This window comes from Cnephaeus nilssonii, assembly GCF_951640355.1.
Source record: "Cnephaeus nilssonii genome assembly, chromosome: 4".
NCBI classification, from domain to species: Eukaryota; Metazoa; Chordata; class Mammalia; order Chiroptera; family Vespertilionidae; genus Cnephaeus; species Cnephaeus nilssonii.
In genome coordinates this window covers 88075886-88091419 of record NC_137075.1, presented here as the reverse complement: position 1 = coordinate 88091419, position 15534 = coordinate 88075886, and the positions used below count along the sequence as shown (strand labels likewise).

The 15534-nt window shown below is 54.0% G+C and overlaps 1 protein-coding gene across 2 annotated transcripts in view; it reads right to left on the bottom strand.

The window, feature by feature from the left end:
- Positions 1-843: 843 nt before the first annotated feature.
- JDP2 (Jun dimerization protein 2) overlaps positions 844-15534 on the bottom strand; it is a 40877-nt gene continuing 26186 nt past the window's right edge. For both annotated transcript variants that reach the window (XM_079769945.1, XM_079769946.1), the window contains exons 3-4: positions 9516-9620; positions 844-1911 (exon numbers count right to left, since the gene is read on the bottom strand). In XM_079769945.1, coding sequence (XP_079626071.1) covers positions 1726-1911; positions 9516-9620 — 291 coding nt within the window. In that variant the 3' untranslated portion in view covers positions 844-1725. The remainder of the gene's footprint in view (positions 1912-9515; positions 9621-15534) is intronic.

Below are 15534 nucleotides of genomic sequence, written 5' to 3'. Positions count from 1 at the left end.
TATCCAGCCCTTCCGGAAACTAAATCTGTAAAACCGTGGCCTCACAGGCTTCCTGTTCTAATCAGATGAGACATCCAACCACGGGGATAACCACATAGTCAGTTGGTGACAGGTGGAGAGTCATGGGATCTTGGAGGCAGAGTTCAGACACCAGCTCTGCCCCTCGCTAGCTGGGTGACCCTGGATAAGTCACTTGCCCTCTCAGTTCAGTCATTTGTAAAACGGGGCAGTGATGCCTATTTCATGCGTTGGGAGAAGTAAATGAGACCATATATGTCACACTGTAAGTCAACAAATGGTGGCTGCAAGTTCATCTCCCAGGGCCTCTAATTTGTCACCTGTGAATGGCGGCCATTGCTGCTCCCTGGCACGATTGTTGTGAAGATGAACTGAGACCATGTATGGAGCAAGCCCAGGATTTAGCTCAGGACTGGAAGCTCCACCAACACTGGGCCTAGGTTTGTTTTATTCCCCAGTGACCACCCTGTGCCTTGTAGGGTGCCTGGCACACAAGTGGAGGCACTCAGTGAACATATGTGGAGTGAATAAACCAAGTACTGCAGGTTTCATTAACTTCTCTGAGCCTCGACTTCCTCATCTGTAAAATGGGCACATCAACACTTACCTGGGAGGGCTGCTGTGAAAACCAAGGGGCCTACAGCAGATATTCCACACATTCTGGTACACCACACGCCGGGAGGCCCAAGGAGCATGCCCTGTACCCCATCCCCTAGGCAGACACCACAAGAGGCAGCTGGGTAAGTAAGAGTAATGTTTACTGAGCGATACAGGACTGAGTACTATGAAGGGTTTACCAGGATGGAAATGCACCCCACCCCCGCCCCTGCCACCCCCAAAACCCAGAGACTACAGTACTTAGGAGTTACACGCAACGGCCATAACTGCTGAATATCTGTTCGTAACAAACAAACCATAGCATATTTATACTGTATCACATCGAGTGATTATAGAAATCCATTTATATATTGCTTGTATAAAATCTTTTTTTTTGTAAAAAATATTAAAAAAACAAAACAAAAGAAAGTATAAAAAAACATGTGCAGTTGAAAGCCCTGCCAGGACAGCCAGTCTGTAAACATTCAGTGAGTATGTGCTTTGGAAGGGCGCCCGCGCCTCGTGCCCACAGCAACTCCAGCAGGGCCGGCGAGGGTGCGCCCCGGCTGCCACTCCGGGCAGGACCGAGCTGGACCACGGTGGGTGGGTACAGCAGGGCCTGGCACTGTGCCCTTCTCCAGCCTTGCATCAGGGTCAGGGTCAGGGTCAGGGCTGGGGGCAGGCAGATTGCAGTTTCACTCTGAGTTCCATCCTCAGCCGAATTTTGGTTGCAACTCATGGCTTTTCCTGGCTGCTCGGAGGTCCTTTGGGTGAATGCCCTGGTGGAGAGGCCGGAGAAGTGCCCACAGCTGCCTGGTTGGGCGTCTCTCCGGCCCAGAGCCTCTGTCCTGCCTCCTGCCAGCCTGGCCCCAGGCAGAACAGGCCCCCCTCAGGACTGCTTTGGTCTCAGCGCTTGGTCCTGGGTTTCATCAGCCTGGGTTTCTTCCCCTGGTGTGGCTGATCGGAGTTTCACAAAAAAGCAGGGCCGATGCTGGCTGTGCTGAGCCTCATTGAAGAGTTTTTCATGCAGCAAGGAAGAGCCCTCTGGGGCCCTCCTCCTCCTCCCTTTCCCCGTCTCCTCCTCCTCCTCTTCCTCCTCCCAGCCCATGGTCACTTCTTCTCCAGCTGCTCCAGCAGTGGGTTGCCTTCTGAGTCGGGGGTCTTAACGCTGTCGGTCCTGACGATGCAGGTGGGGCGATGCCGGTTGAGCATCAGGATGAGCTGCTGCCGCTCCTGCTTCAGCTCCTCGATCTGGGTTTTCAGCTCCGCGTTCATGAGCTCCAGCCGCTCAGATTCCTGTGCGCAAACACAGAGACATGGCTGTCAGCTTTCACGGGCTGGGGACCGGCTCTGGGGACAGGCTCTGCCGTTGAGTAGGAGTCAGGCTAGCATTTCCCTGCTTCCTCTAATCCTCACCCGAGGATATTTTTCCATTGATTTTTAGGGAGAGTGGAAGAGACAGGGAAAGACAGGGAGAAACACTGATGTGAGAGAAACACATCAATTGGTTGCCTCCTACATGCGCCCCAACCAGGGCATAGGCCGGGAAGGAGCCTGCAACCAAGGTACGTGCCCTTGACCAGAATCGAACCCGGGACCCTTTGGTCCGCAGGACAATGCTCTGTCCACTGAGCCCAACCGGCTAGGGCAACATTTCCCTGCTTTCTGTCTGCCAGGTTCCCACTGGAGCAAGCACAGAACCTGCTCCTGAGCCCCTGGGATAACTGACTTTCTGCAAGCAGTGTCCGTCACACTGTGACACTGCCCTGTGTCCCTAGGGAGATGAACCCCGGCAGGCTATACCTGGGCCAGCCTGGCTCATGTCCCACCTCTCTTCCCTCACTCAATCCTCTCCAAACACAGTGGCTTCCTTACTGTTACTCAAATATGCTGAACCCTCTCCTGCTTCGGGGCTTTTGCACAAGAAACAAAAGGTGGGCGAAGACTGGAGGCCGAGTGGGCCTAGAACAGGTGCACAGAGGGCCCACAGAGGCGGCCCCTGGGTGGCAGTGACATGGCCAAGTGCTTTGAGGGGAGACAAATGCATGCTGCGGGAATTCTGGCCTATGGAAAGAACAAGAGTGGCCGTGTAATTCCTTCTACAACGTGTGCTTCCTGGTTATTAGCCTATAATTGTTTGAACAGCCTCTTCCTACCCCCTGTTATCTAGACGCTTTGCCCATTGGGAGGCAATAACAGTCATTCCTCTCGACTCAAACTGAGGTCTCCACTAGACCTCAGGAGAGATTCCCAATGACCTTCCAGCTCAGTTGGAGAGGCTCCCGGGAAAGGAAAGAATGTTGGTTTGATTTGGGGATTTATATGTTTATCGTGTGGATGGTGAGGGGCATACCAAGTAAAGCCTCGGGGAGCAACACAATAAAACAGAAAAGCTCCTGAATGATTTTCCTTGGACTGAGTCTAAAAGCTTATAACCAGTTTGAGAGCTGGAATTTATTCAACTTGGGCCAGCAAAGTTTTAGGCCAGCGGTTCTCAACCAGGAGCAATTTTGCCTCCCAGGAGACATCTGACAATGTTTTCGGTTGTCACAACTGGCGAGGGGGCTGCTCCTGGCACCTCGTGCTGGGAGCCCAGGGCGCTCCTAAACGCCTGCCCTGCGGTGCCCAGGGTGGCCCCACAGAAAGAACTGTCTTGTCCCAAGTGTCAACAGTGCTGAGGTTGAGCAACCTGTATTAGACAGAGAACAAGCTGCGGTTGCAACTGTGTGTGTGACAACAGGCCGTGTGGCCCTGGCTCGGGCCTATGACTGCCCTCCACCTGGGGGGGCCCCCACACACCCTGGGCGCTGTCTTCCCCACACCAGCCGGTCTGACTAAGCTGTGCCTTGTGCTCGTCTCTGAGGGGGCAGCGTCAGCGTCCAGGGACCTCGGGACTGCTGAGACGTGCAGTCCTCGTGACTAGATGCTGAGGGAGAACAGCTTCACAGAAAGGGAAAAAATGCTCAGGGGGAAAATATTAAAACTCAGCTGTGGTGGTTTTTAGTTCAACAGGATGAGTTGCCACGGGGAGGCTGGTGTGGGCCACTGTTCTCGGAATCCCGAGAGAAGTCCACCTCTGAGGGCCAGGAGCGACCCCACATGAAACCATGAGGCCCTGACCCGTCAGGCTCCCTGAATCTGAGGAACTGTTGACCTTGGGAAGTTCTCACAAACCCGCTGCCCAGGCTCTGATTCTGGATCATTCTGAGCCTCTGCCCCACCCACCCATGAGCATCTGCTGAGGACCTGTGTGCACAATGAGTGCTCTGGAGAAACCCAGCCCGTGAGCCCCCAACACAGCTCTCGTATGGCTTCCACTCTGAGGGGAAGAAGAATCCATACAGCAGGGCAGAGCCTACTATGTGCCTGTCAGCCAGGCTGCGGCGACTGGAAGACCTTCCTTGGGGACTAAACGGCCAGGTCTGACGCTGGGTTTGAAGAATCGGTGGACTCTCTGGTTGAGTAGAGAAGGTTGGGGGGAGTGAGGGATTTCAGGAAGGGAGCCCTGAGTGAACAAGGGCACAGACATGGAAAAGCTTAAGGTGTGTTCAGGAGATAAAATCGCCCATCGTGACCATAGGTCATTCTAGGACGGAGTGGGGTATGTAGAAAGCTGGGAAGGTGGTGTAGAGCCAGCCTGAAAAAAAGCTTTAGGGTTTCAAATAAGAGTGCACAGCAAGTTTCTTAACTTCTCTGAGCCCTGGTCTTCTCATCGGTAAAAAGGTGATGATCCTGGACTCGCATAGGAAAGGCACTTTGTAAACCCAAGGGTTAGGGAGGCTTAAGGAATTTTACTTTAAGCTGTGAGCAAGAGACTAGGAAGCAAGAGAAGGAGGAGAAGAGGAGGATTTCCGGGAAAGCTTGGCAGGTCTTGGAGAATGAGAGACAGGGACGAGAGCTGCCTGTGAGCCTGGGGGAGGGGGCTGTTCTGGAGAGTGGTGGGGAAGGAGAGAGAAGGGAATAGGTTGTAGGTACAGTGAGTGGAAGTTAGGTAACCCAGATGGTGTGGCTCAGCGGCTGAGCATCTACCCATGAACGAGGAGGTCACGGTTCAATTCCCGGTCAGGGCACATGCCCCAGTTGTAGGCTTGATCCCCAGTAGGGGGCGTGCAGGAGGCAACTAGTCAATGATTCTCTCTCACTATTGATGTTTCTATCTCTCCTTCTCCCCCCTTCCCCTCTGAAATCAATAAAAAATATAATAAATTTTAAAAAATGGACACGTAAGGGTCAGTGTCCAACATGCAGCGTCCAGTACTGCGCACAGATCCACCTCCTTAAAATGAATGCATGTCAACCCAGCCTTATGTATGAACATCTGCATCACACGGAAAGACCAAGCAGGTGTGTGGCGCCTGGCTTCACACATGCGTTTATCCCAGGGACACCGTGGCATTTTGTTGGCTCGAATGTTAAGGTATATCACGGAATACCATCTGGCTGTTCAGAATGTCCCGGACTGCTTTTTGGTTTTATTTCCTGTTTTATTGGTTGGTGCTACATATTTGTTTAGTGTGCACAAGTTGAGTTTAGAAGAATCTCTTCTTAACCATGACTGTAGAGTGGTTTGTGGCTTTATAACGGCAATGACAGTATCTGTTTTCCTAATTAATTAGGACCATGGGCTAGGATCTTCACATGTTCATTACGAAGTGAAGAACTCGGCTTGCATTTTTGTTTAGCATTTTGCCTTCTGGTGAATATGTATTGCCCTAGAGAAAATGAGACCACTTGTTGTTTTAGAACAGAATTAGTACACGTGAAGTTTTGGTCTCCTCCACTTTGGTCAGCAAAGGCAAGAGAAGAAAACAGGGTGAGGGGCTGGGCATCCTGGCTTTTCATCCTGGCTGGGTGACCTCGGCCAAGTCACTCCCCCTTCTCTCGGCCTCATTTCTGTCCTGGAAAATATAATGATTGGCCCAGGGGGTTTTAAGCATTAAGATTCTCTGACTCTATTTTTTATTAAAATCACCCTAAAACTTGGGAAGAAGTCTGGTGCAACCTTCTGAACCCAAAAGACCTGTCTGGATTAAAATCCTGACTCTGCCACTCGCTAGCTCTGCCGCTGTGAACGTCCCCAGTTTCCCTGAGCCTGGGCAACCGGAATGGAGCGCTGGGCAGTAGAGGAAGCCCTGGCTTCTAGTCCTGACTCGGCCAGTGTGTGGCCTTGAGCAGACTTCCATGCCTCCAAGTGTCAGAGTCCTCCTCGGGGACATGGGCTGCCTTGCCCAGTCCAGAGTCACTGTGGCCATGAAGAGTGCAGCGTGCCCCGGAGGGTGAGGTGGGGCTACTGCCACCAGCACGCAGGGAGCCGGTGCTAGCACAGCAGTTCAGAGGCTGGCACTGCAGAAGGGAGAAGCCTGGGGGCCTGCCACTTCCCATGGCAGACAGAGGAGGGCCTGAGGTCACCCTGGGCTGCAGGGTGAAAACAGGACCCATTCAGAGGCCTGCTCCTGCCTCCTGCCTCCTGCCTAGCCCCGGCGGGTCCAGGAGAGAGAACTCTGAGATGTTACAGAAATCTCCTAGGGTGAATCTGGGTGGCCAGGGGTCAAGGTTAGGAGAGTGATTTTTTACATACAGGTGTAGGCGAGTATGTACTGGTATATATGTATACACACACACGTGCGCGCATACGCACACACGTACACACATCCCTTTGTACCTCTTGGCCTTGTAAATACTTTACCCACTAAAAAGTAAATTCTAAGAGAATTCCTCAGGTCTGGACACTGACTGTGAGCATAGCCATCTGTACCCATGCCTAAACCTCACACCCAACCTCTGCTTCCAAGGCCAGGTGGGGATGGGGGGTGGGGGTGGGGGGGGGCGGGGGGAGAGGGGGAGACAGAAGGGAAGGACTGGCTTAGGCCCTGCCAGACCTGTGCAAGCCTCCCTCCTAGACCCAAAGGCCATACAGTTCTCCACATGCTCACAGCTGCCTTCTTCTCTCACCGGGACAATACCACAGCCACACAGGGATCTTCCCACTCTGTTCTCCGCTGCCCCAATCCGTGCCCAGGCTGCAGCCAGAGGGATCTTTCTAAAGTGTGTCTCTCTCCCCTTCTGAAACCCTTCCGCAGTTCTCTAGGACCATACAATTCATCTCCTAATGAGGACATCTGTGAGAGTGCAAGAAGGTGTAATTAATAATGAGACCAAGCCCGGCCAGCGTGGCTCAATGGTTGAGCATCAACCTATGAACCAGGAGGTGATGGTTCGAGTCCCAGTCAGGGCACATGCCTGGGCTGCAGGCTTGATCCCCAGTGTGGGGCCCGCAGGAGGCAGCCGATCAATGATTCTCTCTCATCATTGTTGTTTCTATCTCTCTCTCCCTTCCTCTCTGAAATCAATTAAAATATATTTTTAAAAAATAATGGGGCCAGGACAAGGGGCACACACTGGGATTGCCCCAGACCACCCAGCATAGAGGACCACCTGACACACCAAGGCTCTGAGGCCTGCCTGCCTCTCCTTCCTCCCACCTGTGCTCTAAACCCCAGCCTTTCTTTTCAATTCCTTAACCACAATCTCAAACACCTCTTGCCTCTGGCGTTTGCTTGTGCTATTCCTGGTATCCACCTCCATGCCTGTCCTTCACCTCAGCTAGCTCCTCCTCCTCTTTTATGTCTCAATCAGCAGTCTTTCCTCAGCCTAGACTAGGACAGGGCCCCTCTGTATGTTCTCACAGCTCGCCAGGCTTGCCCAATGCAAGGATCGTACACGTTACTATTCCTCATTTCCCGCGCCGCCCCAATGCAGATACCGCCTGCTTGTCCTCTGTGCAGCGGGCACTCACTAAACACTTCCTGGATGGACAGATGGGTCAGCAAATGAATAAATGAGTCCCAGCTCTACCGATTGCTAGCAGTGTGACCTTGGGCAAATAACTTGACCTCTCTGTGCTACAGGTCAATGTCTAAAATGGGGATAATATTTATCTCACTGGAATGTTATAAGATAAATGAGACACGTGTAATGCCGGGCATGCAGTACATCCTGGAGTGTGAAGAGCAGCTGGCAACATTCACTTGGCGCTGACTGTTTACTGCACTAGTGTGTTATCAGTTTACATTCACTGGCATATCTTGCCTGCTCACTGGCTGACAAGCCCTGGAAGGCCGGGACCTGAGACTTCTCTGTTGTCTCTGCATCTCGCCCAGCTCTGCAGACGCTCGGGGCTGGCACTGAGTATGCGACACTCCATCCATTGTAAAGGCCCATGTGAGACCAGTGTCTTAGAAACTTCTTGAAAACACCCAGCCCAGTGTTGGTCCACCATCTCTTCCAAGGGGGCTCCGAGATCTAGGAGTCTAACCCGGCCAGGAGCTCACAGCCCAGAGGCGTACACACGGCTCCATGCTGATTACAACCATGACCTCAGGTTTGCTCTCTGCTTGTTGCAAGCATGTGAAGAGAGCCATCATAGATCCCTCACTGTCAGAGAAAAACAAGGCCAACCTGGCTTTCTCTCTCCAGCTCCCACAGGAAGGAACACGTTTGCTCCTACATGTGTATCCCCCAGTGTACACAGCACAGTGCTGGGCACCTGGCACATTCTTAAAAATACTTGTCGTCCAGCCAGCATGGCTCAGTGGTTGAGCATCGACCTATGAACCAGGAGGTCACAGTTCAATTCTCAGTCAGGACAGATGCCTGGGTTTCGGGCTTGATCCCCAGTGGGAAGTGTGTAGGAGGCAGCCAATCAATGATTGTCTCTCATCATTGATGTTTCTATCTCCCGTTCTCAATCCCTTCCTCTCTGAAATCAATAAAAAAATATTTTTAAAAAATGCTTGTCAACAAATCAGTGGATGAGTAAAAGAATAAACAAACAACTAAGTGAATGTACAAATGAATTAATGTATTAGAGCCAGTATAGCAGAGTGTTAAGAACAAATACTTTGAAGTTAGCCTTAGCCTCGAATCTCAGTTCTACCACTTAGTTGCTGAGGGACCTGGGCAAGCTTTTTAACCTTGCCATGCCTTAGTTTCCCCATCTGCAGAAAGAGAAGCATGAAGGCATGTATCTCATAGTTATTATACCAACAAAATGAGATAATAGACACATAGCAGTTAGCACAGTGCCCAACTTTACAAAAAGTAGCAACTACTGTTCATTGTTGCATACTGTAGAATAGAGCCTGCCCATGCTATTGTTATTATATATTGTTACCACTATTATTTAGAAATGAAATGAAGAAGGGACTGGGGGTGGGGGAGCTGGAGATCACTGGCCTGGACTTTTTGCTCATGTTCCTTCACTGCCATCTGCCATTTTTGAGAATCAGGAAAGGCCTCTTAGATGGGACTCAGCAGAGAAAGAACAATCGCCTGCTTGGTACATCCCAATGAAAGGGCAGGGGCCTGGTCTGAGGGCCGAGAGGAAAGGCAACCCTCCTCCGGCCTTTGCATCAGAGCTGAACTCTGGTCCCCGGGGGCAGGAGCAGAAGCCAGCCAGCCGGGGGCAGAGCTGGAAGAGCCTCCGGCAGCTGAGGGAGGAGCTTTTCTCTGCCCAGGTGCTGTGTCCACTGCCCACAAGCATGGCGTTATCACCTACTTCACCAGCACCACCCTAGACAACTTTGGTAGCCACCAGGGTACCAAAATGGATAGCGCCAGTCCTGAGCCAACTGGGTCCATCAGCACCAAGGGCCTAACCTCAGTGGAGGGAGCTTGGCTGCTCCCACCTTCTCTGGCACCCCAGGGATCCGGGTGGGCTGGGCTGGAGCTGCTGCAGGCTGCCCTGGGCTGTCTTGATTCAGGATGGGGCATGCGACGGGGGCAGGGAGGAGCAGGTGCACATCGATTCCTGCAGCGCTGATGAGATTCCCGCAGCGCTGATGACGTCTTTTGATCCACACAGCCAGCCCCCTCCCTGCCCGGCCAGCTGCCCTGCTCACCCGCTGCAGAAACTCCGTCCGCTCCTTCTTCTTGTTCCGGCATCGGGCTGCCGCCACTTTGTTCTTTTCCCGGCGCCTTTTCCTCCGCTCCTCTTCCTCGTCTAGCTGTGAGGGCCGAGAGCCACTGATTAGACATTGAGACAGGCCTGGAGCAGAGCTTCCCTCCTGACACACAAACGGATAGATGGGCAACCCCCCTCCTAACTCACATCTCAGCAGTGAGGGAGCTGTCCCTGTCTGCCAGCTCCCTGGCCTCTCAGCTGGTGACGTGGAAATACTGCCCAGCCAGCCCAAGGACCCTCTTGGAGCAGGGGGCACCCCTGGGGGGCGTCAGGGTGCCAGGAGGGCAGGGCTGCCTGGGTTCTGCCAGAGTTCAGGAGGCCCGAACCTGGGAGTCTCCTCACACAGAAGTGGCACCCAACGGTGATGGTCTGCCCTCCTGCCCAGCCCAAGCCCTCTGGGCACTATTTTCCAGGCCAGCCGTTCTCAGGCATTTCCTTCACAACCAGCTTGGGCGTGGGCGCAGCTTTTGCATTCTGCCCCCACCTCCCTGAGGTACCTTCTTCCTCCCTCTTGGTTCTTCCAAACACTTGGGTTTATCTCCTTGTCAGCTAAACAGTCTCCCAGCCGCCTCACCTGGCTCTAACTCTCTTACCTGCATGTTCTCCCCAGGACACCCACCTGTATCCCAGGATCCCAAGGCTCCCTACAGTGCCCTGCACGGGACACAGGCAGAAGGGCCTCCTGAGCCTCTGGACTTACTTCTCCCCAGGACACGTTAGGAAATGCACCACGCATGAAAGAGGGCCCATGACATGGGAAGGAGGAAACTGCCCACCAGCACTGGCTTTCGGGCCAAGCGGCAGCTCTCGTGTCATTAATAACAATGAGAGCTGCTGCTCGCTGCCTACTTTGCTAAACGCTTTAAATATAGGTCACATAATCCTCAAAAAGCTTGATGATGAAGGTACTATTACTGTTCCATTGGACAGATGGAGATACTGAGGGTCGGTATTGCAACTCTCATTTCTGTGACTTCAACCTTCCTGCTCTTGCCCACTGGCCCGGCCCATCAGGATCACTTTGATGGGATGCCTCTCAGGGACCGTTACCTGCAGGAGGATCTGGAGGACACACACGACCAGCCGGGGTGGGGACAGCCTCGGGTGAGAGGCCATTAGAGAGGTCATGGATTGCTCTGGGCTTGCCAACTCTCTCACTTCTCGAGCCCGTGGGGGTGATTCTGGCAGCCGGAGACCTGGAACGAGGTCTCAGCCGAAAGGGCTTTGGGCCAGGAAAATAAACAGCCTCTCTCCCCGCACTCCCAGCATGCTCTGGGAGGTCAGGACCCAGGGCCTGGGCCAGAGACCAGCACCCAAAGCCATTATCACAGCCCCCGGCAGGGCAGCCCCTTCTCTCTCTCCACCACCTCTGAGCTCCTCGCTGCCCCACTCCCCCTCCGCCTGGGAGGCTGGCTGGAGAGGTGCCTTGTCAACACGGCCGCACCCACGCACCTCCCAGCCCCTCAGCCTCCTTTGAAACAGAACCAGAAGTGACAGCTCCTCTGGCTGACCCGCATCTGGGAAAATAGAAACCTGGACAAAATCGATTCCGCCCAACCTCAGCCTCACCCCCAACAAGGCAGAGGTAACCGTGACGACAGGCAGAGGGAAGGAACTGGAGGAAGTGGCAGGCGGTGCAATCTCCCCTCGGCCAAGAGGGTTTGCCCACAAACTGCTAAGGTGATGTGTGCAACCTGAGCGCTGCTCGGCTCTGGGCCTCGAGCCCCTCCCCCAGAGCACCCTGGGCTCTGGCAGAGCTGCCGGTTTCCTAGGAGACACAACCTCTGTCCTTCAAGACCCAGCTTCCTACCCCACCCCAGCGCAGGGCCTCATCCTACATCAGGTTGGGAGCAAACAGAAGCCGCTCTAGCAGCAGGCTCAAAGAAGGCCGGACGCTGGAAGTTTGAGAAATCAACTGGGCCAGGCTGATGCCCACACAGAGGGCTGCTCTACCTACTCCTCCAGCCACAGTGACCCCCTCCTGCCATCACCCTCTACCCCAAACCTCTCATCTTTCTCCAAGCCAGCCAGGCCCTCCTGAGATGGCCTTCCTTTCCCATTTGGAAAACTCTTACTCAACCTTCAAGAGCCAACGTCACCTCCTCCAGGAAGGCTCCTTTGATTCCGGAGAGAATTAACTGCTCTGGCTGTGCTGCAACAGCACTCTGAGTACCCCGCTGTAGAGTCTATCCCAGGCGTCCTCAAACTACGGCCCGCAGGCCACATGCGGGTGTTTTTGCCGGTTTGTTTTTTTTACTTCAAAATAAGATATGTGCAGTGTGCATAGGAATTTGTTCATAGTTTTTTTTAAACTATAGTCCGGCCCTCCAACGTTCTGAGGGACAGTGAACTGGGCCCCTGTTTAAAAAGTTTGAGGACCCCTGGTCTATCCTATCCCCCCATAATTCTCTGTTTACGTAGGTACCTGACTTCCCTGCTGGGGACCTCAGCATCCCCAGCACCTGGCACAGAACCTGGCACTTAGTAGGAGCTCAGCAAACGTTAGTCGAATGAATGAACGAACAAAGGATTATGGAGAAAAATCACACAGGCTTAGATTCTATCATTAAAAATTAATTTACGGCCTGTTTTGGTATCTGCATCACCTTTTCCCCAGTGCTCTGCTGGGATAGCCTCTCTGACTGCAGGTGGCCAGCAAAGCTTGGGGATTGGGTCCTGTCTTCTCAGAAGCACACTGGCTGAAGGCAGAGCCTAGATCAGGGTACAGGGCCCTGGTGGCTGTGGCAGGAATGCACTAACCCTGAGCAGGTCCCCAAGGTATCCAGGCTGTGCACTGAAGCCAAAGCCTCCAGTTCCACAGCCACTTGGCACGAGCTTCCAAGGTCACCCCCAGGCCTTTCTGCACCCATGCCCCACCTTGGCGGACATCTCCCAGTGAGGCAAGAAATGACCCTAACACTCCATCCCCACACCTTCCCGACTGACACTGCTGCATCTCGCCCCAAATCCTCCTGCTGCTATTTAAGAGCCACCAGAGGACATGGAGAAAACAGCTGCTGAGGCCCCACCGGAAATATGGGACTGGGCAGGGCCCCTCAGCCTTCTCCATCCCCACGGGCTAACTCTAGCTCCTTTTGCCTGGGCCTGTGTGGTCTGCACATCCCCACTGGGACCGTTTGGAGACCCGCCCCTCCCCTAGCCCTCCTCCAGCCTTCTTTCATCCCCAGAGTCAAGGCTGCTGCCCCTCCTCCTGCCGCTCCCTGGATTAAAGCATTTGGGACGTGAGTGGGTGAGAGACAGCAGACTGTTCTCATCACACAGTTCAGGCATCTAAAACTGGAACCCCAGAACGGGAGATGACAGTTTCTTCTGCAGACGCAGCTGGAAGAACCAGGCTGCCTGAGGAGGAGGCAACTTGACATTCAATACATTTAAAGAACCAAGAGACGGGGGTTAGGGATGGAGGGGAGCCTATCTTTTCTGTTCTCAAACTTAGTTCTGGCTCTGTTTTTCCCAAATTCCCAGGCAAACCTGGGGCAAAGCTGTGAGGGACTTGGGGATCCATGCCAAGAGGGCCTCCTGCTGAGCTGTCCCACCTCCTCAGGGAGCCTGTTCTCAAGCCCCTGCTGAAGGGCTGGGGGACCCCAGCCCCTGGCCACAGCTGACTGGACAAGGGGCGAGTGGCTGACCCGAGCTGGGCTGCATTTGCCTCCAGGAAATTTAAAATTGAACTGCTGGACTGGAGAGCAAGCAACCTCAGCCATGTGTCCAGAGGGGCAGAAAGATCAAGCTGCTGGAGATGAGCAGAGACTAGAGAACATGTGACAAGAGAGACACACACACTCAGCTCTAGGAGGGAGTCAGAGAGGCAAAGAGAAGGAGGGGAGACAGAGAAAAACAGGGCCTGGACCAGGATGAGGCAAGCAAGGTGCCAGGGAAGCATATTTAAGGAACCACTCAACCCTGGGGCTCATGCAAGGACAGGGTCAGCAGCCAAGAGTGAGTGCCTCCTTAAATGCCATGCCCTGGGCATCTTACTTGCCTCACCCAAGCTACAGACTGGGAAAGATGAAGACAGAGACAGAGAGGAAAGAAACACAGAGAACAGAGACAAAGAGAGACAGAGGGAAAGACAAAGAGGCACAGCCCCCGAGGCACACACAGAGACACAGACAGAGGCCAGTGGTACAGACAGACTGCGTGGACAGACAGGAAGCACACACAGACAAAGAAACTCTCCTGGTCTTCCAATTCCACCCCTGGAGAGGCCTGATTGAGCTTCCTGTCCATGGGGTCCATGATGCACACCCCCGACTCTACCCGGAAAACCGCTGCCTGGAGGGAGTCTGAGAAGGTGCCTGCCTCTTGCCACTGAAAGATGCCAGGACACCAGGGCCCCCTTGGGAAGTCACGTGATGCCAGGTGAAAATGGAGGAGTAGAAGGCGGTCCCCAGTGAGCCAGGGGAGAACCACTGCTACCCAGTGGCCAGCTTCTGGAACAGCTGGAAAGCGGCAGCCCGGGTGCAGAAGGGCCTCTGAACAGGAGAGGAGGGCACCTCAGTAGGAATCAAGTACCTGGGTTCGGAGTCCAGTGGGCTAAATGGCCTCAGTAAACCACCCAGGACAGTCTCCTCCCCACCTTTGCAGATGAGGAAACTACAGAAATCAAGGCTGCCTGGAAGGTGACAGCCTCTGGGCCCCCGGGGCTGAGGCCTCCTGCTCCTCGAAGGGCAGGTGGTCTGTGTGAGCCCCCACACCTGGTAACAGGCCCCCCCCCCCCCGCCCCCCACCTTTCAGCTCCATCTGAGGGCGATGACCATTTTGTGTTTTTCCCTATTTGGGTCTTTTCAAATAAAAACTATTTACTGCACAATTAACAGTGAATGTGTAGCTTTAAAGCGAAGTGGTTTCAAGGAGGGGCCTCACCCTCACCAGGGGGCGGGGAGCGGCCTGCTTCCCAGGCCCATCTGCAGGCCACGTGACTGTCATACGGTGGCACCAGTTGTGCAGATGTGATTGTGAATCCTGACATTTCATAAGCCTTTCCAAAAATGTATCTTGTGGGACCCACAAATAGATGAGATGAGGAAAAGCAATGGTACTTTTTAACCTGAGGCACTGAACGTACAGAAACTGTCATATGGACAAATCAATAGAGAAAAGAGCAATAAAGCTGGAGACAAGCAGACATAGCGGAGGGGGGGGATCAAAACCCCCGGCACTAATCAGAGCAGCGAAGGTCTGGAAGGCTTCTCTCGGGCTGAAACTAGCATGCGCAGAGAGCCAGGCTCTCCTGAGGCTCACAGCGTCAGGGCTGGCAGCATGGGCTTTAGGGTCTAAGAGGCCTGGATCCCCAGCAGCCCTGCTTCGGATTGGCTGTGTGCTCCTGGGCAAGTCTCTCAGCCTCCCTGAGCCTCCATTCCTCACCTGCACGAGGAAGGCACCGAGCGCTGCCGCACAGGTCTGCAATGAGGCCTGGAGCCTGGGACACAGGAAGGGTTCAGTAAACGCCAGCTTCCCTGCCTGCCTTCCCAGGTAGACAGGGAGGCAGGGAGCGTGCGGCCTGGGGTACACCCAGCCTCCAGCTCCCACGGGCAGAATCTGGCATAAAAGGACACCTGAGCCGGGGGAAGCAGGTGACGTTGCGTCAGGGCATGAGGGCTGTCGAGCAGACCTGGAGTAACAGCTCTGAGGCTTCTAAATCCAGCCCAGGCCAGGCCTACTGGGTCCCTCCCCCTGCATGAAGGAGACAGATTTCAACACCAGGGACCCAGGAGCACCCTGGGAAGTAAACACCCAAATACCAAACATACCAGACATTCCCCCATATAAACAAGCTGCACTGGGCAGTCCCTCCCCACTCCCCTGCACCCCCCCTCCCCCCCCCCCCTTCTACCAACAAAAAAGTAGGGCAGTCCTGGGACAAGATCTCACTGGGCATGCCAGCCAGCCTGGGCCCATGAATCCCTCTGCCTCTTCCCACCCCTGTAGGAGGA